This window comes from Perca fluviatilis, chromosome 14, assembly GCF_010015445.1.
Source record: "Perca fluviatilis chromosome 14, GENO_Pfluv_1.0, whole genome shotgun sequence".
Taxonomy (NCBI): domain Eukaryota; kingdom Metazoa; phylum Chordata; class Actinopteri; order Perciformes; family Percidae; genus Perca; species Perca fluviatilis.
In genome coordinates, this window is record NC_053125.1 from 6,220,913 (window position 1) to 6,246,529 (window position 25,617).

General features: G+C 39.9%; 2 protein-coding genes and 1 non-coding gene across 5 annotated transcripts; 1 reads left to right on the forward strand and 2 right to left on the reverse strand.

Annotated features, from left to right (window-relative positions):
- Positions 1–1,058: 1,058 nt before the first annotated feature.
- Positions 1,059–10,385, reverse strand: LOC120572220 (lysophosphatidic acid receptor 6). 3 transcript variants are annotated; one of them, XR_005641400.1, is made up of 3 exons: positions 10,229–10,385; positions 2,517–2,646; positions 1,059–1,565 (listed from the first exon to the last, which is right to left on the reverse strand). XR_005641400.1 is itself a non-coding variant. In XM_039821425.1 (2 exons), the coding sequence occupies exon 2, from the start codon at positions 7,553–7,555 to the stop codon at positions 6,581–6,583; it is 975 nt and encodes a 324-aa protein (XP_039677359.1). In that variant the 5' UTR covers positions 7,556–7,561; positions 10,229–10,385; the 3' UTR covers positions 6,085–6,580. The 3 variants fall into 3 exon arrangements, 1 of the variants encoding a protein (XP_039677359.1); XR_005641401.1 differs by lacking the exon at positions 10,229–10,385 and adding an exon at positions 5,842–5,894; XM_039821425.1 differs by lacking the exons at positions 1,059–1,565; positions 2,517–2,646 and adding an exon at positions 6,085–7,561.
- Positions 10,386–16,090: 5,705 nt separating this feature from the next.
- trnaw-cca lies at positions 16,091–16,162 on the forward strand. Its single transcript has one exon. It is a non-coding gene; the product is annotated as a tRNA-Trp (tRNA).
- A 498-nt stretch (positions 16,163–16,660) lies between these two features.
- Positions 16,661–22,757, reverse strand: tm4sf21b (transmembrane 4 L six family member 21b). The gene is made up of 5 exons (XM_039821509.1): positions 22,405–22,757; positions 20,614–20,679; positions 18,682–18,821; positions 18,096–18,279; positions 16,661–17,595 (listed from the first exon to the last, which is right to left on the reverse strand). Exons 1-5 carry the CDS (start codon positions 22,582–22,584, stop codon positions 17,590–17,592), a joined length of 576 nt encoding a protein of 191 aa, XP_039677443.1. The 5' UTR covers positions 22,585–22,757; the 3' UTR covers positions 16,661–17,589.
- Positions 22,758–25,617: the final 2,860 nt, after the last annotated feature.

Here is a 25,617-nt window from a genome sequence, read left to right on the forward strand (position 1 = left end):
CTAAATACTTCTTCCACCACTGCCTGTATTGTTCTTCAACAGGCGTTTGCAGCGCTTTATTCACACACCATCAGCCATAGACTGGAATTTGATTTCTTATCAATTGTATTATCAGAGCCAGAGTGACTAAACGAAAAAATAAATCCGAATCAGAAAAGGATGTATTGACAAGTATAGCCAAAGTATAACACTCACAAGGAATGTGCCTGGGACTGTTTACACAATGAGAGGAAAAAGGCTGAATGTCAATGTCAATGTAATTTGTATAGCACTTTTCAATACACGTAAACCCAAAGTGCTTTACATTTAAAAAACAAACAAACTTAAAGTGACCTCCTCTGATCTTAACTAGTCAAAATAATTCATAATTTCTGCTTTTTTTTAACTAAAAAAAAAAAGGTATAATGTCATATAAATTAGGTTTATTTAAGATGAAATGAGTGACAAAAACATTGTAAAATAAGCGTCAAAGGCATCAGAAAAAGCGACAAAAACGTCAAAAACGAAATTGAACAAGTTCATGGTCGATGGGAAGACAACACAAGGGTTGACATAGGGCTTTAAATCAGCATCTTGCAATCATAGCCCAGTTATGTCTCAACGACCCTGAAGCTGGCAGGAAAGATTAACAATCACAGCAGCAGCTCACCGATGTATTCTTCTTCTTTTATAAACCGGTCAAATGGCCTCCAGGTTTTCTCATACACCCCCAATTTGCCTCTGAATACACTCTACCGGTCAAACGTTTGGGGTCACTTAGAAATGTCCATTCCACTCCATTATAGACCGAATACCAGCTTAGATCAGTTGCATTGTTTTTTTAACCAGAGCAGCAGTTTTCAGATTACATTATGTGCTAACATAATTGCAAAAGTGTTCTCCAATGTTGTCTCAGTTAGCCTTTTAAAATGATATCAGATTAGTAAACAGAATGTGCCTTTGGAACATTGGATGAATGGTTGCTGATAATGGGCAATGTAGATATTGCATTAAAGGTCAGCCACCCACTCAGATCAGCTGGTATTCTGTCTATAATGGAAATTTCTAAGTGACCCCAAACTTTTGACCAGTAGTGTATGCGTATATATACACACATATATATATATAAATATATATATACGTTTTTACATGGACATACATTGCGCAATTGATCCAAGCACCAATTGTAGGTGGCTCCATTTTCTTCCAAATGAGAGCTATAGTCCTTTTTGTCTGTAGTATAGCAAAATCAATACTATTATATTCTTGGGGTGTCAGATTGAGATTTGTTGGATACAGGTGCAGCAAATATCATTTTAGGGTCAAGTGGAATGTTCACTGACAAGATGAACTTAGTTTTATTGATCCCCTCCCTCCAGAATGTTTTCATTTTGTCACACTCCCAGACACAGTGTATAAATGTTCCTTTCGCCTCATTGCATTTAGGAAGACTATCCTGGAGACAGTTGGGATTGGCACTGCGTCTTTTTGATCATCTGTGTTGAATTGGAGAATTGGTGACTCCCGGTGGTAGACTACTTCAGGTGCCAGTCTGCTTCCTCAGAACTGCTTGTCTGGTGGTGGAACTGCTTAAAAAACAGGAAATATTGAGTATCTACATTGTTATAAACATGGGAGTATTTATACAGATGTTTTGTTACATTTGCTGATGAAAACAGAAATCTTACAGTCAGTAGTATTTTGACAAGACTTTTATATGGAGCTAAATGTGGGCCAAAGATTTTGATAATTCAAAGAAAATAAATTTCAAACTGATTGTTTTGATCTGGGACTTTTAAAAATACAACAATGCATTCCAACTTAAAAATAAATTCTTTTGAATATATTATTTCTTTTCATTTTTCACTTTCATATATATTTTGCCATTTGAGGTCTTATTTCTTTCAGTTGCAGATGTTATGTTCTCAGATTAAGAAATATCAATATACTGTATATGAAAGTGATAAATGAAAAGAAAATATATTCAAAAGAATTTCAGAACTGAATCCAAATGATTTAAAGTGGCTATATGTAACTTTGGACAAAAGCGGTAGTGTTTTTACCACACCTGCTGTCGTAAAGGTCTTTTCTTTACGGTGCTGTATTACCCACTGTAGATTACTAAGTTAGCGTTACCGCGAGGTCATATAGTTGCGATGAATGTTTTGCTCGGACAGAAAATTAGCATGAAAACATATCCCAGAGAACGGTCGACTCGGTACAAATGTTTTATTAACCCCTAGGTTCATTTTGCGCTGGATTTGTTCTTTAACCTGAAGAATTTCTTTTTGTATTTTTCAAAGTTCAAGATCAAAACTTGATCTTTCAGTTTCAATTTTATTTTTGAAATGATCAAACCTTTTGGCCCAGATTTAGCTCCATACCTTTGCTGCTATGCAGAATTGTTCACCATCACCCTCTTCGTGATTCAGCAAGTTCCTTTACAAGCGGAACATACATTTGTTGCAGCCATGGAGCCTTTCTGTCTGGGCCCTGAGATCTTTATTTTATTGAGGTCAAGTATACAACATACTCACAGGAAACCACAGACATGATTTCAATGCGTGCCGCTCCATCATGTACATACATCTCTTCAAATCGTGCAGACACAAGCAAAAGCAGAAGGTAACGCTGCAGGGCTGCAAACACAGAAGAGCTGTTCCTGTCCTGTAATCACACACGTTTGTAGAATAGATAGAAGAATAGAATAGAATATTTATTTATTGTCATTGTTTTCAACAACGAAACAGTTTAGCAGCTCTCAGTTTGGCAGTGTAAATAAAACAGACAATAAGCAAAACATAAAATAGCAAAATAAAAAAATCAAGATAAATAACAAAGTGAGGTGACGCTGTGTCTCTGTTTCTCTTTCCATCACTTGTGTGTGTTTTAAGGAGCTTTCAGAATGAAATAAGATAAGATAAGTTAGATTTTATTTATCCCAAACTGGGGAAATTCCTGTGCAGCTCAAAATAAAAAATGTACACACATCAGAATAACACAATGAACACATGAAACCAAATGACTGGATTACTAATACAGTCAAGATGTAAATAACAATGGGGATTGGGATGTTAGAGGCTCGTATCCCTGCAAGATCGGCTTCTTATGATGTAATATGTGAACCAATGGCATTACACATCAGCCTGTCTCTTCAACTTTATGTTTTATGAGTGTCCTCCTGGATCCTCTTTTACTGTAGGCTCCTAACAGCCTGAGGGTAGAGCACTCAAGGACTGCGGGCCAAATCCTGCCCATCGCAAATTTTGATCTGGCCCGCATATCAGTTTAGGTTCACAATAAATGTTGGCCTGCCTAGTTGTGTGCCAAACCAAAAAGACAGGAAACTGTTTTTCAAACTGCAAATTTGCGGAACTCAACGCAGTATTTGAGACGCTTTATGTGGACCAAATAGGCTATATGAGGCATACAATACCGTCAAAAATATTTAACTTTTCGATGAAATAAAAGCATGTCAACAAACTCTACACGTCTGGCCCTTGATGTGATTCTCATTTTCCAGTGTGGCCCTTAGTGAAGTTGAGTTTGACACCCCTGGGTATATCAAACTTCTATTTACGGTAAATGCTTTTCATTTTTCGTGCCTGTTAAGTTCCTATAATTAATATTTCATGTACCACATAGACCACATCCTTCCTTTAGATGTAGAGATATTTCTGTTCTACAATAGCTTGTGGTTTAGCTGGCATGTCGTGTAAAAAAGTCCAGCAAGGGACACAGAGAAAGAGTTGTACTTCATTTGTTGTTTTGTCTGTGCGCACCAGTTTACACCCATGTAAACCCATGATTTTCTAAATGGAGTTTCTTACAAAGGAAAAGTTTGACATTTTAGGAGCCACTTCTCACTGTGGTTCAATTTTCCGGAAGTCTGGTATCACAGTGAGGTTTCCAGGTTTGGTAAACTTTTGTTTGTACAGAGACCAAAAACCAAAATGTTCTCATCCACAGTATCTAGCCTAGCAAACTGCACTATAGCCATACTATAGGAGGATGGATGGATAGATAGATAGATAGATAGATAGATAGATAGATAGATAGATAGATAGATAGATAGATAGATAGATAGATAGATAGATTGATTATGACTATGTGTCGCTCCACAACATCTGTTGCCTTGTTTTTTAATTAATTAAGTGATTAGATCAAGGTCCAATACTACTGCTGCAACTAGTATTTAAACGAAACAATTTTTGGACATATAAAGCTTAAAGCCTTCGGGGCCACTCCCCCTAAAATTATAGGTTGGCATACATTATATATATTGCATTTCTGTTAGTAAACAAATGAGAGCATTACAGATGCTGGTAGGGGTATTTTTCTTTAACTTTGGACAGAGCTAGCTAGCTGTCCCCCCCCCCCCGCCCCCACTTCCAGTCTTTGTGCTAAGCTAGGCTAATGTTCTGACTCCAGCTTCGCACACACACTTATCTAAACAAATATGCATATTTCCAAAAATGTTGACCCACACCTTTAAGAATCATTCTTACTTCATCTCTGACTTCCAATTGATGGCATGGTAGCTAATAATTTGGTGCCGTGTCATTTCTCCAACGCTCCATTGTACCGACCTTTCAATAATCCGAAAAATTCCCTTTGGTCCTACAGCCCACCAGTCCGACGTCCCTTTGTTTCAAAAAGCCCCCCCTTGATCTGACATTTGGTTGTGTGTTATCCATAAGGTCATTCACCCAAATCACACATACCAACATAAGTTGCGATGAAGCGTTCATATGCATGTCAATCGGGTCGGACTTTCGGCGGTCGTGTTTTGAGGCTGCGAGGGCCAGTCTGATAATAGTTATAGCCTACATTGCTGCCCCTGCCCGCGGCCACTGTTATGGGAGGTGATCCACAAAAGCCTACATGGTCGGAACAATGGGATGTCAGCGCAGAAGGTTTATTTTTTTTCGAAACAAAGGGACGTCGGACTAGTGGGCTGTAGGACCAAAGGGAATTTTTCGGGTTATTGAGAGGTCGGAACAATGGAGCGTCGGAGAAATGGGCAGTCCCCAATAATTTGAGGCCTGTGTCAGTTTATCTGGCTAGCTTGTTAACATGCTAACAGTGTGACCTTATGGCTTTCACGCTGAATTGAAAGCAGGCTAACTGTGCTGCTTTCACACCCACTTGCCTTTGACTTTCTATATGCTGTCAGCGGGTTCACTGAGGATCTTATCTTTACTGGAGCTATATGCCTGAACCCCTAGATGTAGCTTTCTGCAGCTGCTGCTTCTATGTCTCGATGGAAGAATAAGCCTAGAATACTCAACCAATTTCCCGAGCATTTTTACACAAGGTCACAATAAAATTGAAGCAGATGAATGTTAGGTTTTTTTGAGTTTCCATGTTACACTTTGCAAAACAAATAGCGTATCCTTTAATTAATCATATAGCAGCAACTATAATATTTAAAATTGTTAATTGTATAATATAAAATGTATTTGTTTAATTTGTTTCTCTGTAGGGTAAGAAAGAAAACACTCACTGCTACATATAATTTATTGGCTTAAAGGTATAGTGGAGGATTTTCCCGAATTTTAGAAAAGATCTGCCCTCTACACTTTTTGAAAAAATGCACATGCGCAACACTCTACCTGCTCCCAAGACGTAACGCCTATTAAATGTGTGCACGAGAGTGCACTGTTTAAAGTTGCTGTCGGCATGGTTCATACAAGCCTACTTTCCAAAAGAAGATTTGCACTTTTTCACAAATTGGGATGTTTACCGTGTCTGTGCGGTGCGTGACTTGTGCCAGGGATAGCATCGCTAATCATAGCTTACATCAACTTTTACTAGCAGTGATTTTAAATGGATTTCTCCAAATAGCATGCCAAACTTTACCTGTCGAGTAGAAACTTCGCGACTGAGGCATCAGTGGAGAGCCCAACCTGTGCTTTTAGCGCACGCCAGCGTGTGAAACATTCTCCCAAAAACACTCCGGTCTTGTTTCTTTCTTCAGAGGCCTTTCTCTTCTTGTCGTACCTTTCGTAGACACTCGTAGCTCACCACACATATACACCTGAAAGTATTCATGCGCAGAAAGCGAAAACTACCCTAGGGACGAGCACGTACGACGGCCTTACGTAAACATAGCGCCAGAATGATTGACAACTAGGAGGACCAATAGTCTTGATGATCCACCCGGAAAAAGAAAATCCTCCACAATACCTTTAACGCTTTTCCAGATGGACTTGAAAAATGCATCTACCATAGAAAATACATGTATAATTGTACAAAAACAATCAAAATTAATATTTAACAATACATAGTTGTTCGGCTAAATCAATATTTTGGCTTGTGGACACTCCAGAGGGCGGACGTTTTTGTGTGGTGGCACCGCCATGGACTGTGGTGAAGTATGGAATGGTTCTTTTGAGGGAGGGTTACATATTTAATCGCTGTCTGGGTTAAACAGTATACCTCAAACTGAACCCTACAAACTGCAGAAGATTGCAGGCGGAATATGTTCATTGGAAACATGAAATCTGCCAACTTAATGTTAAAAGTGGTTGTGCTGTTGACAGTCGGCCTTGGAGTTTGTTGGATGGCAGTGTCTGTTGGGTGGTTCTCCAGCAGTCTTTTAGCTGTTATGCATATTGCTCCTGTTGTTCACATCAGAACTTTGACTATTCAAAGGAAACATCCTCCAAACAGCACCTATGTCTATGTTCCTCCTGAAGGTGTCCGTGGTGAAGTAGTACGCAATAGGATCTAGTACTGAGTTGAGACATGCCAACATTAGGCTGTAGCGGTATGCAGCCTTCATTGGGGATGGTGTATTTTCTCCATACACAGAGAGTAGACCCAGGGTGGCGTGGTAAGGGAGGAAGCTGAGTAGGAAAATGAAGAGGCTGGCGGCAATCATCCTCTGGATCTTTCTGCTGTCCACCAGGTTGGTCTGGGCCACTGAGCTTCGTCGGACAGCACGGACCAAACCCCAGGAACAGATCAGCATGATTACTAGCGGGATCCCAAACCCCACAAACAGAGTGGGTACAACCACCACTGGCTTTGTGGCTAAGACCGGAAATCTGTCAAAACAATACTCATCATGGATCACGTTTGTTTGCTTAATGTAGATGGGCAAGCTGGCCCCGAAGGTGAGCATCCATATTCCAAGGCAAACCAGCGGCGCTTTCTTTCTCCCTGCCTGGACACGAGATGACATAGGGAAGGAGACGGCCATGCAACGGTCAAAGCACATGCACGTGAGAAGGAAGATGCTCCCATACATGTTGGCCTTCAGGACCAAACCAAGGACTTCACACAGCAGGTCAGGAAGGCCACAATAGCCTAGATGGTAATAGATCCTCATGGGCAGTGTGAGGGTGAGCAGCACATCTGCTAAGGCCAGGTTAGTCATGTAGACAATGGTTTGCGATCTGGATTTGGTTTGACAGCAGAAAAAGACCAGTGCCAGGACATTAAAAACGAGACCCAGAATGAAAATAAAGGAGTACATGCACACATGGAAGACGTCAGGTTGTCTGCTGCTGTTGCAGGCAACGGAGGCGTTGGTGGTGATGTTGCAGACAACGGAGGCGTTGGTGGGCATAATGACCTGAGATGTAGAAGAGAGAGAAGAGTGGTTAAGAAAAAGTCTTTGTGAGAGTAATTACCAGTGTTGTAGTCAAGACCACCTCAACCGAGACCAAGTCATCACCAAGACCAGAGTGTATCGAGACCAAGTCAAGACCAAGACTTTGAGGAGTTGAGATCGAGCCAAGACTGAGACCAGACCAGTGCCAGACAACCAGAGCTTCTCCTGTCTCCCGCATTCACTTTCTTGGGCATGTGTGTTAAGGTGGGGGCGGGGAGAAGGGGTGACTGAGTCAAGTTATTTGTTGCATTTAAAGCAGGAAGTTTTTCATCCAATCACAATTAGACAATGCAGAGGCAACTTAGTGATATCCCTGCAGTTGTGGTATTGACCGGTCTTGAAATAAAATCCAGAGTCCTCCTTATCCGGGACTGAGACAAGACCGAGTAAAAATGCGGTTGATTCCGAGACGAGACCGAGACCTTCAAAAAGTAGTCTTGGGACCGGTCTTGAGTACTACAACACTGATAATTAACGTCCTCTTTAGGCAGCAACGACACACAAGAAGGAGGTCAGGGTGGATGGTTGACTCATCTGTAGTCTACCGTAACTGTGGTTCCATATCTGTGAACATAACACACCTCCTATTTGTGCAGTGTAGTTTGATTGCCGACAGGGGCAACTCTAGGATCAGACCTTTAGTGGGGCTCAGCACCTTATGAGAATGTGATACGGATACAGCGCCTTGCAAAAGTGTTAACGCAAAAAACGCCGCAACGGCCCCAAACTTTCCATTAGGAAAATATGAGCAGCAGCTCTAGAAACGATGCCACTTCAACAACAACAAAAAAGTTACATTATACCGACGAGAGCTGCAGATTCAGGTGATAATTCTCTATAGGTTCAAGATAACGAGCAATCACCTCCACGTGAAACATTGTTTTCACATAATTTCGTACATTGTTATTCGCGATTAAAAGAAATGTATCGTTTGACAGCCCTAGTTAAAACCTTGTATATCCGAAACGGTTGTTTTTCAGCTTATGAAAAAAGGCTAATTTGAAGACATTTTATTGAGCTATTTACCTCAGACAAAGTCAGACAGAATCGCCTCGTCGCAGTTTGAATATTTGTAAAACCCACAAATAGAGGTAAAGGGTGACCAAAAACATTGATTTATGAAAGAAGAAAAAAATGAAAGTGATTAAATATATGGAGATACAAGGTTACTGCCCTACAGTAACAGCTTTTTTCACACTTCAGGGTTTTAATGACAATGCATGACCATTTTTGGTGATATGTTTCCCCCCTAAAGATCGTTCCTCCTTTACAAACCAGCTCATATTGATAATATCTTCTGTTGCTGCAGCTTTTCTGCACCACTCTGCTGAAAACATGTTTGTGGTTCTGCATTGACCTACGCCCTTTTCTACAGTCCATGAAGGTGATCACTCCCTGTGATCATCTGCCTTCATTATGTGTCTTAACTCATTTTTTATTGCCATTACTTTTATCTTTTTTTACGCTCTGTCTGCTGGTCTGCTCATACATACATACATAGTATTACTTCAAATTGTTACCCCATTCACCTGTAGTGTCTTGAAAAGTGTATGGAATTTTACAATATAGTACAACATACTGTACATATCTTAAAATATAAAATCTTATAAAGGCTGCTTTCTCAAAATGAGCTTTTTTGTCCCGTACTCTGAGACAGAAATGTCCACCTCAGACTTTGGAAATTGCATTCCTATCTACATTCTGAAGGTTTTTACAGAGAGCTTTGTATTTCATTTCTAATATATCTGATTTACATGACGTTTTATACCTAAAAACATGTGAAAATGGATTTTTTTTAAATTTAATTTAATTTTTTTATTGACAGTATTTTCTGATTTATGGAGTGACAAAAAGAGATATCCAAAATCCCCTCTGTAAAAACCTTTGACTGTAGTATGTCAGCAAAATAAAACAAAATCATTTTTGAACCTCGCTTTATCCAATGTTCACATTTCTTTTCTGGAGTTGTAAATTACAGCATATATTTAATAATAAGACAGTGCTTCATTTGAGTATTTTAACCCTTGTAATACCCAAAAGAATTACCTTAATGTAAGTGATGGTGTAAGTTAACGGCACTATTTGTAATGCATTACCCTATTCACCTGTAGTGACTTCCCTTAAGAGGAACATGTTCTGTTTCTCAAACTGCAGTTCCTGGTAGAAAGCAGAACTGCGTTGGGTTGCGTTCATTGTTGCAACTAATCAATCTAATGATCTTTATGGTTTCCTCTACAGGCAACGAAACCACTACTTCATCAAACATTTTGCTCTTGTTAATGTATGTCTGCGTGGGTGTTAAAACTCTTCTAGGTTTTATATGAAACTCATATGGTGGTACAAAATGGAAAAAGAAAAAATGAGAACAAATCATTTGCATTTGCATTCAGCACTTTTCGTTTGTATTTTGTGCTAATTTCAAACCCTGTTTGTAGCTAATACATCCTTTGCACTCACATCTCTGAGTACAATGTTGTGATTCTCAAGTAAGAACATACAGTACACACCCGCACACAAGTCATATCCCATCAGATTATGATTTGAAACCTGTTTGACAGACACGTGCGGTGCAGAAGTAGCCCACATTATTACAGTATGCGTAGAAATGAGCTCACAGTGTGACTTTACCTGTTGGATGATCAAAAAGAGGGTGAAGATCCAGCGGAAGAGCAGTGTGTGTGTGCCTGTCACCACAGCATGCTGACACCCTTATACCCCTGTCACACTTTTGATGCAGCACAGGAAGTTGACCAATCTCAAGATGTAAGATGTCTCTTTCTTTCTCGCTCTCACAGACACACACACACACACACACACACACACACACACACACACACACACACACACACACACACACACACACACACACACACACACACACACACACACACATACCCTCTCTCTCTCTTTCTCTCTCTGTGTTAGTCTTATGTGTCCCCTCCCTTCTGCAGACCTGCTAATGAGGATATGAACCCTACCCATTTTTTTACATTCTAGCTGCAGACATTATTATCTACATACCCACATTGTTTGTCTCTCTGTATCTGTTGCCTATACTTTTTATTCCTTTTAAATTATTTCACTGATTGCATTTAGGTGAGTTACGATGGTAAGTTAATTAAGGCTAGATGCAGTCCAAACAGGTCTGAGACCATGACCAAAGAGTGTCCACATCATCGGTCCAAATGTTGAAATAATAACAGTTAGAGAATAGAGGAGCTGTAGACGCATGTGAAATATTATAAATGACTAAATACTAAATTAGCATTATCTATTCTAGAGGTTATATACTATGTTCTTTAGATTATTAGGGACATTTGGAGTCCAAATCTTACAGTGCTCCAAACTAAGAGACCTGTGATTCAATGAACTATTATGAACAGAGGCCGGGATACGTTCACACCACAAGTCTTAATGCCTAATTCAGATTTTTGACCTTTGACCTTTTTAAAATGTGGCCTATGTCAGATTCCAGTGTGAACTGTTTGCGGTTTCGAACTGAACCGCATGCACAAAAGACCAATAACAATGACATCAGACGCAGCACGCCTTTGCACTGAAGTTAGGGAGGTTATGGAGGAAGTCAGCAGTTTCGCTTTTATTTCAAAATGTTTGCGTAATGGCAGCCGTAACGTTAACGAGCAGGTGCCGTGGAGGAGAAGAATGAAGAGAAAGAGAGCCAAATTGGCTATTTTGGCCTTTTTGTGGGGTTATGGCTGCAAATTCACTTACAGAGGTCTGTGTGGATGCAGAGACAAAGCCAGGAGTGGTGGGACTGCGTTGTGAATAGCTCCACAGAGACGCAGTTTATTCAAAACTTTCTGTCAGTTTTTAATGTTACGGTCTGTGTCTAGGGCTAACTCCTGCCGGCGCATAATTGTGACAAATGTCGATGTAGATTGACGTAAAAGTCACATAAAATCCACCTTGGTTGTTCACACTCGGGCCGCATTGAAAAAAAACTGCCCCGGGTCTGATTCAGGCCCACATATGGAAGTGGTCTAAATCTGATTAGAAACTAGAAAATGCATTTCCAGCAGAAAATGCGTGGGAATGCTGAATAGCTGAATTGCTAAAGCTAAACTGGTTGAATAGCTTAAATCCGTAAGAAGAAGTTGAAGTAGTGAAAATAGTTGAAAAAGCGGAAATCGTTTTAATAAGTATGAATTTCATTAAAAAGTTAAAAGTTTATGCTAAACTGAACTGTTTGCTTTAAAGGTTGAATAATGACAAAATATGTAGAAAATTGTGAGGTCTGAGTAGATTTTCTAACTGATAATGACTCACATATGCAGAAATATGAAACAAATTAATACTGTAATACTGTTAAAGATGAAAGTTGAAAAGGCTGAAAGAAGAAATATTTTTATTATTATCAGATATATACACTGCATAGAATGAAAAGGCATCAATCTAGCTGAGATGAGATGTGAAATATATTAGGTGAAAAGAATGGGTCTAAACAAGAAGAAAGAGAGGAAAGAGAGAGGGAGAGAAAGAGAGAAAAAAAAAAAAAAAAAGAGAGCAGGAGAGAAGAGAGGCGAAGAGAGAAGAGAGAGGAGAGAAAGAGAATAAAGAGAGAAGGAGAGAGAAGAAAGAGAGAGGAGAGGAAAAGAAAGACAGCAACTTTGACTAAAATTGACTAAAAAGGCTGAAAGTTTAAAGACTTTGTATTATTATCAGCCATATCCATTGCGTAGAACAAACAAGCATGACCCTAAAGAGCTGAGAGGTGGATATATTGGCTGAAAAAAGCCGGCCTATATACATGGATGAAATCACAAATGACCCTGGAGGGAGAGACAGAAGAAGGAAGGGAGAGAGGGAGTGAAAGAGAGGAAGGGAGGAGGGAGAGAGAGAGACGAAGGAGAAGGGGTGATGGAAGGAGAGAGAGATTGAGAAGGATGGAGGGAGGGAGAGACAGAGGAAGAGGAAAGAGAGAGAGAGGAGAGGGGGGGGGAAAAGGAAGGAGGGGGGGGGAGGGGGGGGGGAGAAAAAAAAGAAAGGAGGGGGGAAAAGAAGGGAAGGAGGAGGGAAAACAGAATAGGGACAACATAGAGAAAAACAGACAGACAGACAGAAGTGGAACGCAAATGATCTAGACTGATGATCATAGTTAGTCTAGTTAGTTGACTCCTACAGCAAGCCTGGAGTAATCAAGTAGACTGTCTGTGAAAGGGTTGTCATGGTTACTAAGAGCCTGGCCATGTTTATAAACATCTCTTTGATCTGTTAACGATCGCACCTGGTCTTAATATGTCTCCTGTAGTACACCGCAGCAATTCAGACACTGAGAGCAAGCTCTCAAACAAAGCCTCGGACTGGCAAAACTATAACTGCTATCAGTCAAATGACGTCATCCTGAGCACCACAAGGCCTTTGTGAACGTATCGGTATAAAGTTTATATGGATAAACATAAAAATGTGGGCATATCAGCGATTTAAAAAAGTGGTTCGCTGTGCCCCCTGGGCGCCTCCCTAGGGAGGTGTTCCAGGCACGTCCAGCTGGGAGGAGGCCTCGGGGAAGACCCAGGACTAGGTGGAGGGATTATATCTCCAACCTGGCCTGGGAACGCCTCGGGATCCCCCAGTCGGAGCTGGTTAATGTTGCTCGGGAAAGGGAAGTTTGGGGTCCCCTGCTGGAGCTGCTCCCCCCGCGACCCGACACCGGATAATCGGACGAAGATGGATGGATGGATGGATGGATGGTTCGCTGTGCGTTTTGCTGGGAAATGCAAAGAAAGTTATACAGGAGAGTGAATGGAGGGAGTTGTGTTACTCTTGTCAGCCAAAAGTAAAAAGCATATCACGAAACTGAGGACATTTTCTGAAACTAGACAAAAATACCTACGTTTTGATGTATAAATTGTTTATGACAAGTAACAATTGTGGGTGTACGAGCAATTTACAGAGAAGGGACAAAGATAATTTTTTTGAAGCTTCACACTCTGAATGATGACATCATCACTCTAAGCAGCCCAATACACACTCTGTTTAATCGATGAAATTTCCTGAAATGATCACTAAACTTAAACAGCTTTTTAACAGGAACTGTAAAAGATATCAAACTGAAAAGTCGGATAGCTGAATATTTTGTGAACATTTTAAAGTTTATTTGGCGTCTGTAGGTGAAAGTATGAAGGAGCTGAAACTTTTGGGAGCGGAAGAAGATTTGAAGGATTTGAAGGATGCTCTCATTGACTTCAATGTTAAAAAAAAGTGTTAAAAAGCTTAATATTTTAAAAAGTATAAATAGTAGAAAAAAAGTTGAAGAAGTCCCATCATTAGCTGAAAGAGCTGAACATTTTAAAAGTTGAATGGTTTTAATAGGTGAAAGTATGGAGAAGTTACAGAGAGCCAAAAAACGTACGGAAGAGGGAATCAAAAAACTAAGCAGAAAAATACCAGATCTGGGCAAGATTTGAGTGTTCACCCTACTTCTGAAGAAGTCTGACCTGGTCACTTGACCCCAAAAAAAGTTTGATTTGGGCCACTTTTGCCTGCAGTCTGAACGTAGCCGTAGTCTCGCTTTGCCAGACCTTCCTCCAAAGCGCGCCGAAAGAGAGTCTGGCTAATTCACACAGCATTCCGGGATGGGAGGAAAACATGCTCTGGTTTATTGGCATGTCTTTAAACCAATCACAATCGTCATGGGCGGCGCTAAACTCCGCACAGAGCAGCTGCAAAATAGTCGTACGAGAGAAAACTCAGATTGGACAGATAGTCTAGCTAGCTGTCTGGATTTACCTAGCAGAGATCTGAGGAGCAGTTAACCATAGTCCACAGAAATCCACCGGATGTTAGAATTACAACACAAAGAAAGATGAAGGAAACGGAAAAAACATTCATCCGGCGGAATTTCCTGCAGCACCGGAGCAATCCCAGAAGTGGAACGTCGAGGATATAGACTACCAGACAAGTAACTCGGGGAAAATGAGACAGAAGTCGACTACTGGCTGATAAGAAAATCTCATTTAACAACTCTAATTACATTGCTCAGCATAAGTGAATACACCCATGCTAAAGTTGACTAAAAAGAGGAATACAAATGGTTTTATTTCAGTTAGCCTAATACCTGGTTTGATTTGCATTCAGAGATGATCTTATAGAAAGTACCCGATGCCACTCTAGGTATGGTGAAGGCTATGTGATGATGTGGGGCTATTTGAATTCCAAAGGCCAAGGGAACTTTATCAGGATGCATAGTATCCTGGATCCATGAAATAACTGGCCTTTAAAAATAAACATTTGCCTGCCTCTATAGGAATTTAACATAGGGGTGTCTATACTTATGCCCCCTGTATTTTAAGGAAGAACATTTATTTATTTATGATACATTATTCATTCACAAAGAAAATTGGTGTTCTTAAAGGTTGGATTTTTCGTCTTATTTTTTATGACGGCAGTTAAGATCAATTTCCAAAAGATCATTTTTTTTATTCCTCTTTTTAGTCAACTTTAGCATGGGTGTGTAAACTTATGCTGAGCACTGTAGAGTCTAGTCCAGTGTTTCTCAAATGGGGTATGCGCACCCCTAGGGGTACGTTTGAGTACTGCAGGGGGTGCGTGAGATTAAAAAAATAACAAAATAAAAAAGGTCATCAGTCATGCATTATTCCTAAAATAATTATACAATAATAATGAATGAACGTAGTGGATTTTAAAAATTTTAAATCAGGGGTCTTCAATGTTTTTTAGGCCAAGGACCCCCTACTACATATATTGTTTAAAAATTTTGTTGCATATTAAACTGGGACAGATGGATGAAAATGGATTATATCGATATAACAATATATTCTTTCAACATGTTTTAATGTTAAACGTGGAAGGCAACCTAAGTCTTTAGGTCTCTAAGGTTAACTGTAGGCCTATCTGTCGATGGCCACCATAATGGCTAAGAGTATCATCAATGTTGTGTAAATTAAATGGTTGTGTTTTTTTGGTACGAATGGGCCGATTCATCTTTGCTTATAATATGTTGGATTCATGGTAATGTGTATTTGCAGACATTTTAATGGCTGCCACCAGCAGTAACTCTGAGGACCCCCTAGGGGTCACGGACCCACTGTTGAAGATCACTGTTTTAAATGTTGCATATAAGTGTTTTTCAGTTACAAGGTTGTTGTTTAGTAAATCAGGCACTGTATTGTACCTCTTTTAATAGGCTTCTTTTTCTCCTTCTGGGGGGTATTATATATAAACCTGCAGACAGGTGTCTGTGGGCCATGACGTAGGCTAAATTATGCTGACACCTGATTTGAAATGTATATGATATGTTGTGAGAGAGGGCCCTCTAGCGGCTAATACATTAACAACATTGCCTTCCGTAATGGCTGAACATTTAAATATTACTGTGATATAATGCCATAGATCGACAACGTACGCTATGTACATTGTTTAGGAAAAGCGGAGTCATATCTGAAATGCAAATAACAAAATAATCTACGGGTACAGGTTCTTTAATCTAATGTCGGACCCGTAGCTGCTGTAGACCTCGTGGCGCAACGGTAGCGCGTCTGACTCCAGATCAGAAGGTTGCGTGTTCAAATCACGTCGGGGTCAAGTGTTTTCCTAGGCTGGTGTCTTATTTTTTTTTTTTTCATTTCGTGTACTCGGTTTCTTATCCCCACGGTCAGCAGCACCCACACGGGGTCGCTTTATATGAACACCAGATTGTGGGAGATTTCCATAAAACGAAGGCCTACTGCATATTTGCAGTGGTGAAATAATAAAGACCTATACATTTTTAAGGAAGAAAATGTAAATTTTACACCGTAAAAAATACAAGTCCAACATTAAAATTTTCAGTTAAACGCTAAATAATGTATGCATAGTAAAAATGCACTTAGCCTATATGAGTATTAAAATAAAACAAACTATCAACAAACAAGCAAGCCTTAATACATCAAATAGACACATTAAAGGTCGTTCTCATTTCTATCCATTTACTAAAATACATTTTATATAGATTTTACTTATTTTTTATTTCATTTCTTAATGACTTGTATTGTTGTTTTGATTTTTTTTTTTTGTCTGCGTACATCCCACTCTGGATGAATATTCGCTTCAATATGTTTTATTTATTTTTTCTTCCAGTTGTGATTATATTTGGCTGAAGCACAATGACAGAATCAAATCATATACATGTAGCTGGTGGAGACAGAGCTCATTTTTGACCTTGTTTACTGTTAGGTAGCTTAATCTGTAATCTCAGTAACCATTGCAGTTGTCAATGCAAGGACCTCAACATTGTACTGTATTTAGGTAAATACTTATTCACATTCCACTGGATATTTGTTTGCTATACTGTTAGTATACATGTATCTACTATTTGATTCATGTATTACATTACTTTTGTGTAACCTATGACTTTGATAAACTCATTTCAAGCACCAAAACAAGTTGTCCACATAAGTAAAGGTATGTTTTTACAAGGGATTTGAAGAATTTCAAAAAACAAAATCTTTTCAGCTGTAGGGCCACATTATCTCTTTACACGTTGCACTAGGAGAAATTCAGGCCTCACTATACAGAAAACCAAGTTTGTTCTGAGACAATAGATGACAACTTATTATGACAATCTTTTGATGTGGGTGTGTATTTCTGCCTCTCAGACAGTCCAGGTTTTAGCCTCTGTTAAATCACGTTTCTGTGTTCTCTGCAAGCCTATGTTCGGAGCTTTGTTACAAAATATTTTAAAAAACGTACAAATTTACAGATACGAATACAGCATACATCTGTTTTTTCCCCATCTACACACACATTCCATCAGTGTCATCTGAAAACAATGCAATCGATTATGGCTATAGTCCCAGTCATTCCTCTTGAATCCTTCCGACTGTCCGCCTCTATCTCATCGCCCGTCGGCGCAGCAGATCAGGAAAGTGGTGGTGATGATGATGGTGGTGTTGATGACAGAGTGGATGGCGATGGTGATGATGATCCCTGTCGTTTCTTCTTCAAGAAGTCATGGTGTGCTGTAGCTCATCTTATTGCTGAGAGAAGAAAGAGAGACAGTTGGTTCAATCACCTGGAGCGCACTTCACAATAGGGCTGCATAATATGAGGAAAATACCTAATTGCCATGTTATTTTGCCTGATATTGCGATCGCAATATTGGAGGGGAAAGATCCTTTTTGTATCCTCATTCTCATTTTCATTGAAAAATATATCTGTATCAAACAAAGTTTCTTTTTTTTCAGACTTTAGGATAGGATTAGCACAATAATTAAACTTAATTCAGAATAGTTTGACACATATTGCGCCATCCTGCGATTTGGATATTGCACTCGTGCATGTGGCGATTTCGATACAATTGCGATTAATTGTGCAGCGCTGGTTCAGACACACATTGCACACAGTTCAGTAGCAGAGTGAGACACATCACTGGTTTCGGGAATGCCCGGGGTTACGCCATTCAGACAGACAGTTGCCCTGGGTATAACCCTGGTTGGGCCATCGGTGTGAAAGTGGGTATAGTCTGCTCTGGTCTCACCTCTTTGCCACAGGTGCCACAGATACAGCCAAAGAGTCCGTTGACCATCTGGATGGCACACAAGGCGAGCTCCAAGCACGCTGCCGCCAGCAGAGTGGAGAACAGGCCCACGTTGAATTCAACCACGTTCTTCGGCTCTTCACACCAAGCCCATTGGTCTTTTTCAAACAGGTAGTTCCCGGAACTGGAAAGGATGAAATTTAGTACTGCAAGCAAACATACAGTAGAACACGGGGACATGCACAGCTACGGGCTATTGTTGCCTATAACAGCCTATTTGCCCCGATTGGCTGAGTTGCCCCTCTGGAGACAGAGCCTGAATAAACTTTTTTGCTGTTGTGCATCAATAAGATTAGCCCATTATTAGTATAGTTAAATCAAATTAAATTGCCATATCCTCCAATCTTGTGTACATTTTTTTGCCACCATACGTCAGCTTCAGCTTCTTTTTTTTTCAGGTTTGAGCAATGGCACCCTCCAAATGTCTGTGCACGTCCCTGATAGAACATTACATTGACTTTAGAGTATTCTTTTATAAATGCAGTTCTCATTACATGTATAATGTCTATTTATGAAGACTGCCTACCTGTTAGCAAAGGGTGTTCCCCATTGTTGCGTGGGCTTCCAGAAGCACGTTGGCCCGTTAGAGAGGCCCAGGGCAGCAGTACTCAGACTGTACACGGCACCCAGCACCCCAGCTGCTGCGAAACCAATGGACAGGAACATCTGCATGGAGCACACACACACACACACACACACACACACACACACACACACACACACACACACACACACACACACACACACACACACACACACACACACACACACACACACACACACATAGTGGAGTCAGTGCTGGAGGGACAGATTCAACCGCGACACTGAAACTGCATGCCAACTTTTTGGGAGATTTGACATTTTGAACTCATCTCAACTTTATAAAGTACCTTTCATGCAAGCATGCAAGCCCAAAGTGCTTCACTGAACAAAATTAAAACACAGATGCAACTAAACAAAAGATTAAGCAAGACTAAAAATTACAAATTACAACAACAAGACAATATAAAATAAACACCAGGGTTAAAAATTATATAAAACCAATGATTCACACTTATGAAATAATGCTATAACATATATAGGCCAGATAAAAAATATACCTCTTTAATTTCCTTTTGAAAATACAGAGCTTGGCATTCTAATATCCAAAGGTAGTGAGTATGTAGGCAGGGATTTTTATGCTATTTCTTATCCCTGCATCGTCGTTCTTTTTTTCTTGTATTTTTAACTGCAACTTTAGCTTCATGTCTTTTTGGTTTGCAGTGTTTTTTTATGGATTACGTGTCTTTTGTGACACATTTTTACGCACCACATTGACCTTATAAGTCACGTATAATTTCCATTACTGCTTGCCATTTCCAAATGCATACAGCAGCCACTGGCTTCCATGTTTTTCACGACAGTGTGAAAATCAGATTCCATCACGGTTATCATCTGAACTTAGACCACAATAAACACGATATAATATGATGATGTGTGTGAAGCAGCGTGCATACTGTAGCTGCCTGCCACAGTGCCTTGACACTAGGGCTCCTCAAAAACGCTTCCTCCCACTGGCTTACAGTAATTAACACCTATGCAACTTTGTGTCTGCAAATGTATCCTGAAAAGTTTAAGAATACAGATTTTCGGTGAATAAAAGATCATTACATTTCACAGAGAAAGGTTGGCTTGAGAGAACACGGTAATTTCAGCTACAACTAGAAGATGTCCACATCTATGGCTGCAGGTTTCACAGAGTCAAATTTAAGACTTTTAAAGGCCTTTTTAAGACCATTATGAATGAAATTTAAGACCTTTATCACAACATCAACTGAGCTCTAAATTCAGGTTTTTCAAGCCAAGCATCGTTAAACTTGCACTTCCACATACCTAAAGAGTAAAATCTGTTTCATGTCTGTGGTACAACCAAAGAGAGACTCGTGCCAAGAACACGAAAGCTGATTGGCTGCAATATAAGTAGCATGTTGGTCTCATTTGTAGTCATAATACAGCGAAATTATATTTGGACTAGCGAAAGAAAGAACTACAACACCACGGAATTAAAAAAGAAAGAGCATTAGAGGTAGCGTTGCATGGATGTAGGGACATTACGACCTGTTTCAAATTATTTAAGACTTAGAAGACAATACTAGCGAATTTAAGACTTTTTAAGGCCTAATATTTAGATTTTTAAATTTTTGACTTTTTAAGACCCCGCGGAAACCCTGTAATGACTTGTCTGTACATTTGAACCTGTGCTGTTTCCTGTTGCTCTGGTCTCAAAACATCTGGCCAAAGGACTACAGTTGAAAATTAGCCGGCTGGCTAACACTGGCATGTTTACCGAAATATTGATTAATGTGTGTTTTCCTTTATAAATAAAAAATAAAAAAAACATGATGGGGCTAACATGGTACGGTAGACAAACATATAGGCAACATTTGAGTCAGACAGTTGACATACTGTACACACTCACCCCACAGCGGTTGGCACAGCAGTTCTTAGCACTGGTCAGGTGAATGTGGATGGCAGGAACGAGGATCTGGCAACAGAAACAGAGGAGGGAACAGAGAGAGAGAGAAATTACATTTCTTGTAGGTAGCGCTAACGGAGAGGTAACTAACGTTATGGATGGCCTCTGTTGTGACTGTTTCCCGACGCTTCATTAAACTGCCGTTAGCGTCGTTAGCACCTGGCACCGGAGTTAAGTGCTGGCCGGGTATGGATTACTGTAATGATAGTGGCTGGCTGCTAGCTGACTGGGGGCTAACGGTAACTAGCTAGCTATATGTCCCGGGGCTGTTGTCAGCTGTCATCCCGACTGAAGTCTCTCTGCGCCAGGGGAGTGAGGCAGACCGACCGGAGTGTGCTAGCTGGCTAAATTAGCATTAGATTAATCGTCTATCTATACAGCTAACGTTAACGTTACTGGTGAACTTATGCGTGGGTTAGCATAGTGCTGTTAACCGTGGTCAAAACAATCACACTCAAAATAACTTTATGAGCATGTTGAACGATGTTGTAACCTCATAATGTTACCCACCAAGCATTAGCATTAACGTTAGCTACTTGTCAACCAGCACACTGTAGTAACGTTAAGCTGGATTGATATTGATATGTATCAATAAATAAGGTCTCTGCTGTATTACTGTGTTGCAAAGTGGCATGTAATCAATCACAAAATGATGCTGTGTGGCAAAAAAAGCAGAATTACGGTTACGAGTATTTCTTTCTGTGACGTACGTATCATCTGGGTGACCGTGTTATGACGGAAGTAACTAGAGGGTGAAAGGTTATATGACGCCACTGACAGGCGACTAAAGGAAACGTCCCGTGTCAAAAAAAAATAACAGATTTCTCTGGGTTTGAAATTTGGTGGAAACATTTGGGATAGTGTAAGAACACAACTCATAAAAATATATAACATAGGTATGGTCGTTTTAAGATATTTTAATGCAGAAATGTTACATATTGTACCTTTAAGTGCCCCCTTTAATTCAATTGAGCCTAGAAAAATGACACTTATCACATCTCATCTCTTACCAAGTGGTTTCTTTTCTTTATGATCTTTCTTTTTTAATCTGAACCAAGTAGTTTCAGTTGCCTTAACTTGATCAAACCTTAACCATAGAAACCACTACAAACTACTTTATACATTGAAATCATCATATCATTTCCAGAGGTGGAAAGAGCACAAAAATATTCTACTTCAATAAAAGTACTATTACTTTAATGAACTTTTACTTAAGTACAAGTAAAATTACCTGCATAAAAATTCAAGTAAAAGTAAAATGTAACTAATTTAAAATTAAAAAGTTACTTAGTTACTTTTCAACAGCAAATATTCTTTTTTATTTATACTTAATATTTTATTTATACATATTATACTTATTTAAAAATCGCAGTCTTTTGTGATTTATTAAAACTCAAAAAAGTGACAAAATCCTTTAAAAAAAAGCAAATTATAAGTAAAAAGCGTTTAAAGACCTTTTTTTACTCAGTAACAGATGTGATTTAAAATGTAAAGTAAAGTACAAAATTCAAACAAAACATACTTAAGTAAAAGTAAAATTACAGATCTTACAAAACTACACTAACTAACTTTAAGAAGTGAAAGTACACAAAAAACTACTCAATTACAGTAACGTGAGTAATTGTAATTAGTTACTTTCCACCACTGGTCGTTTCTATAATGATAATATGGACCTTTTTCTTGTTGGAAGACCTAAGGCATTACTCCCACTGAATGTAATCTCAATCTACTCACCATGAGTCCTCCTCCTATAAAGCCCCCCATGTATTTGACCTCCTCTGTGATTTGGCCCTCTGCGGCTGCATACTTTGTGTCAAAGTCAGGGAAAAAGAGTATGATGTTGCAGATCATGGACACTAGAGCCAGGATGTAGAGCGGGATGGCGATAAACTTTGAGCAGGCTCCCGTACACATGGTGGCGGCAGGTGGAGGTCTTTCAAAAAGGTAAAAATGTCGAAAATCCCAACCGCTCCTCCAGTCTAAATATTCAGACTCTCCTTAACGAAAGCTTTCAATTGGAAAAATTTGAGGATTGTTTGCTATCACACTTCAAGTGCAGCTTCATGCATCAGATGTCACAGAAAGTAAATGGAAGAACTGTTGGAATATATATTAGAGGTTTTGGAGGGTGGAGGGTATATAAAGGTGGAGCTACACAAGATAAGCCTGATGATCACCCTCTTTATGACCCAGACTTTATGCCATGGGTGTGCACGTTGTTTCCATGGGAGCCATAAAAGGCAGTTGTTTGTGGTCTACATTATCTTTTTGTGAGCTAACGGCACAACTAACATTATTACATAAGTACTTTTCCCTCATTAGCACCTATTGGTTTTTATTTTGGGACTGGGGTTATATAAAATAATTTGGATTTATGGTAAGAACACTTAAGGTGTGTTGAGACTGAACGCGAGGCAACTTTTAAAGGCAATGCCATGTTACATATAGTTCATGGAAAGATGTGGGCACAAATCATAGACTGTAAAAATAGTGGGCGTAGCATCGGTGACGTCAGCCATTGGTTTGTGGACTGCCGTTTTGAAGCCGGGAGTTTGCATTTTTGCCGTCGCCATCTTGGTATTTTAGAGCGAGAAGTGACCATATTTGGACAAAAGGGCGGAGCTGGGGAGGAATTCAACGCTTCTAATAGTACATGTGTGCATATACGCGTTGTTTTCACGGATGGGATCGCTCCGCTTCCCAGCATTGCACGCTAGTGGGTTTTGCCACCAATTTCTCTTCACGGACCACTGACAAGCAAAGAAAACAGTCTACACCCTCCTACAACCGCGATGGCTGTATAGGAGCTGATTGGACGAACTTGTCACGTGGGTCTGGCTGCTCCCGAATTTCAAAACTGACCACAATAGCAACTCGTTATTCGTATTTTACGAAAAATAGTTCACCAAAACTTGTTTCTGAAAACATTGTAAACGAGAAATTGGCCATGCAGTTGCTGAATCTGTCTTAATTTCAGATCGACGGTCAGTTTAAAAGATTTTCGTCAGCTTTTGAGAGGGCTCTAGCCGAGCAGGCCACTCCTCATTTGCATAAAGTTGGCTGGATTCAACGTTAAGCAAATTAGGAGAGGGCAACTTGGCGCCCTGCTTCTCCGAAGTCCCCGCGACCATGACCAGAATGCATTTTCACAGCTGCTCCCAAAGAAATGAATAGGAAGCGGGGAAATGACGCGGACAATGGACACGCACCTTAAGCCAGTGTTGTGTATGGTTTCAACAGCACTGTTTTTCAATTTTCAATTTTTTTAGGCAACCAAAATGTTCCAATTAACTTTGATGAAGTGAAAAGACACAGTGAGAGGGTCAAAGTTTAAGATGGAACATGGAAAACACTGAGAAGTAGGGTCATTTTCTCATGGACTAATATAGAAACAGACTTCTTTTTGCGGCTAGCATCTGTACAGTCAGCACATTACTATTCTGGGCGAATAAAGCTACGTCCAATAAATAACGTGAAGCCTAAACGTGTCTGCATCTGATGTTGAGTCAACACTCTTTTTAGCAAATCAGGACAGGATGTTGTTTTAATATGAATTCATGAGGACCATTCCATTTGAGATGCAAAATTATGAAATTCCTTTTTGAAAAGATTCTTTGTGTGTGGACATTTTATGGCTTGTTTAGGCAGGGACAGTGCAGAGGTGACAGGAAGTAAGGGGAGACTGGGAGAGCTGTAATAAAGTGGGTGGGTGTCTTACAGTGACAGGCAGAAGATACCCTGTCATCACAGATCCTGACTCAGCTGTAGATCCAGATCCTCTCTGCCAGAGGCTTCTCGTTTAAGCTTGACATCAAACAATGATAGCTTTGTGGAAGTTTGTGTGTATGTGTGTGTGTGTATGTGTGTATGTTTGTTTATTATTTGATTACCTTATCAGTGAATTATGGCACTAGTCAAATGTGTAGCTGTAGGGAGTATGAAAAATGGACTTTAACCAACACACACACACACACACACACACACACACACACACACACACACACACACACACACACACACACACACACAACACACACACACACCCTCATTAATATAGCCATACACTTTGAACAGTGAATGTAGCTCCATTCTAAGAAACCCCCCAGCATCATTACGTCTCAGTGAGCCATCGTTTCTGTGTCAGGTCTTATCTGTGTAGAGGTGCAGCCTAACCTGAATTTGAAATTCAGTGTGGTGTGATTAATAATGATGAGCATCAATTAATCAGTCATCAGTGTAAGCGTAGATTCATACATACACACATTTATTAGTGTAAGTTTGACTCACTCTCTAATATCTCTTCAATGTTTTTGATTTATGTGGACTGTAATGTTTAATATACGTTTTCAAATGTGGGCTGCAGGAAGCCTAGCTGTGCTTAAAGGTCCAATGTGTGGGAATTCATATCATATATCATATATCGCAATCAACTCTCTCGCACCACGCAGTTCAAAATACGTATTACAGCTACGGTAGCCTTCACGCTTCTCTTGCTCTTTTCAATATCCTTTTTCTTTTTCTGGGCGAAGAAGAAGAAGACTCCTGTTCCTGAAATTTGGATTTTGAATACGTGTGGTCCTCGTGTTTCCTTCTTCAAACTTGCCGGGGCCCGGGAAGTTACGATACCCATTAGCAGCATTAGCAGCATTAGCAGCATTAGCAGCATTAGCAGCACCTGTGAGTTCATCATGTGACAGCGAAAACACGAAAGGCGGAGCAGTATGTCCTGTATGTCCCTTACCAGCTTACATATTTCAAGATGGAGCATGAATATGGAGCGTCTGCCACAGTTCATGCGAACGCAAATGTAAAATTTCAAGCCAAAAGGAATACTTGGAATTGATGGTGGAGGTAAATATTCATGAAAAAAGGACAAGTTGGTGAACGGGCAACACCGATTTGGATAATGAACAACTTAAACACGTTACACACTGGACCTTTAAAGGC

Excerpts from the sequence above, each read along its gene's own strand:
- tm4sf21b (XM_039821509.1), bottom strand. The coding sequence starts at position 22,584 with ATGTGTACGGGAGCCTGCTCAAAGTTTATCGCCATCCCGCTCTACATC. Across the intron at positions 18,822-20,613 it reads GCTGTGCCAACCGCTGTGGG|ATGTTCCTGTCCATTGGTTT; the intron begins GTGAGTGTGTAC and ends TGCTCCATGCAG. Across the intron at positions 18,280-18,681 it reads GGAACACCCTTTGCTAACAG|TTCCGGGAACTACCTGTTTG; the intron begins GTAGGCAGTCTT and ends CATCCTTTCCAG.
- LOC120572220 (XM_039821425.1), bottom strand. The coding sequence starts at position 7,555 with ATGCCCACCAACGCCTCCGTTGTCTGCAACATCACCACCAACGCCTCC.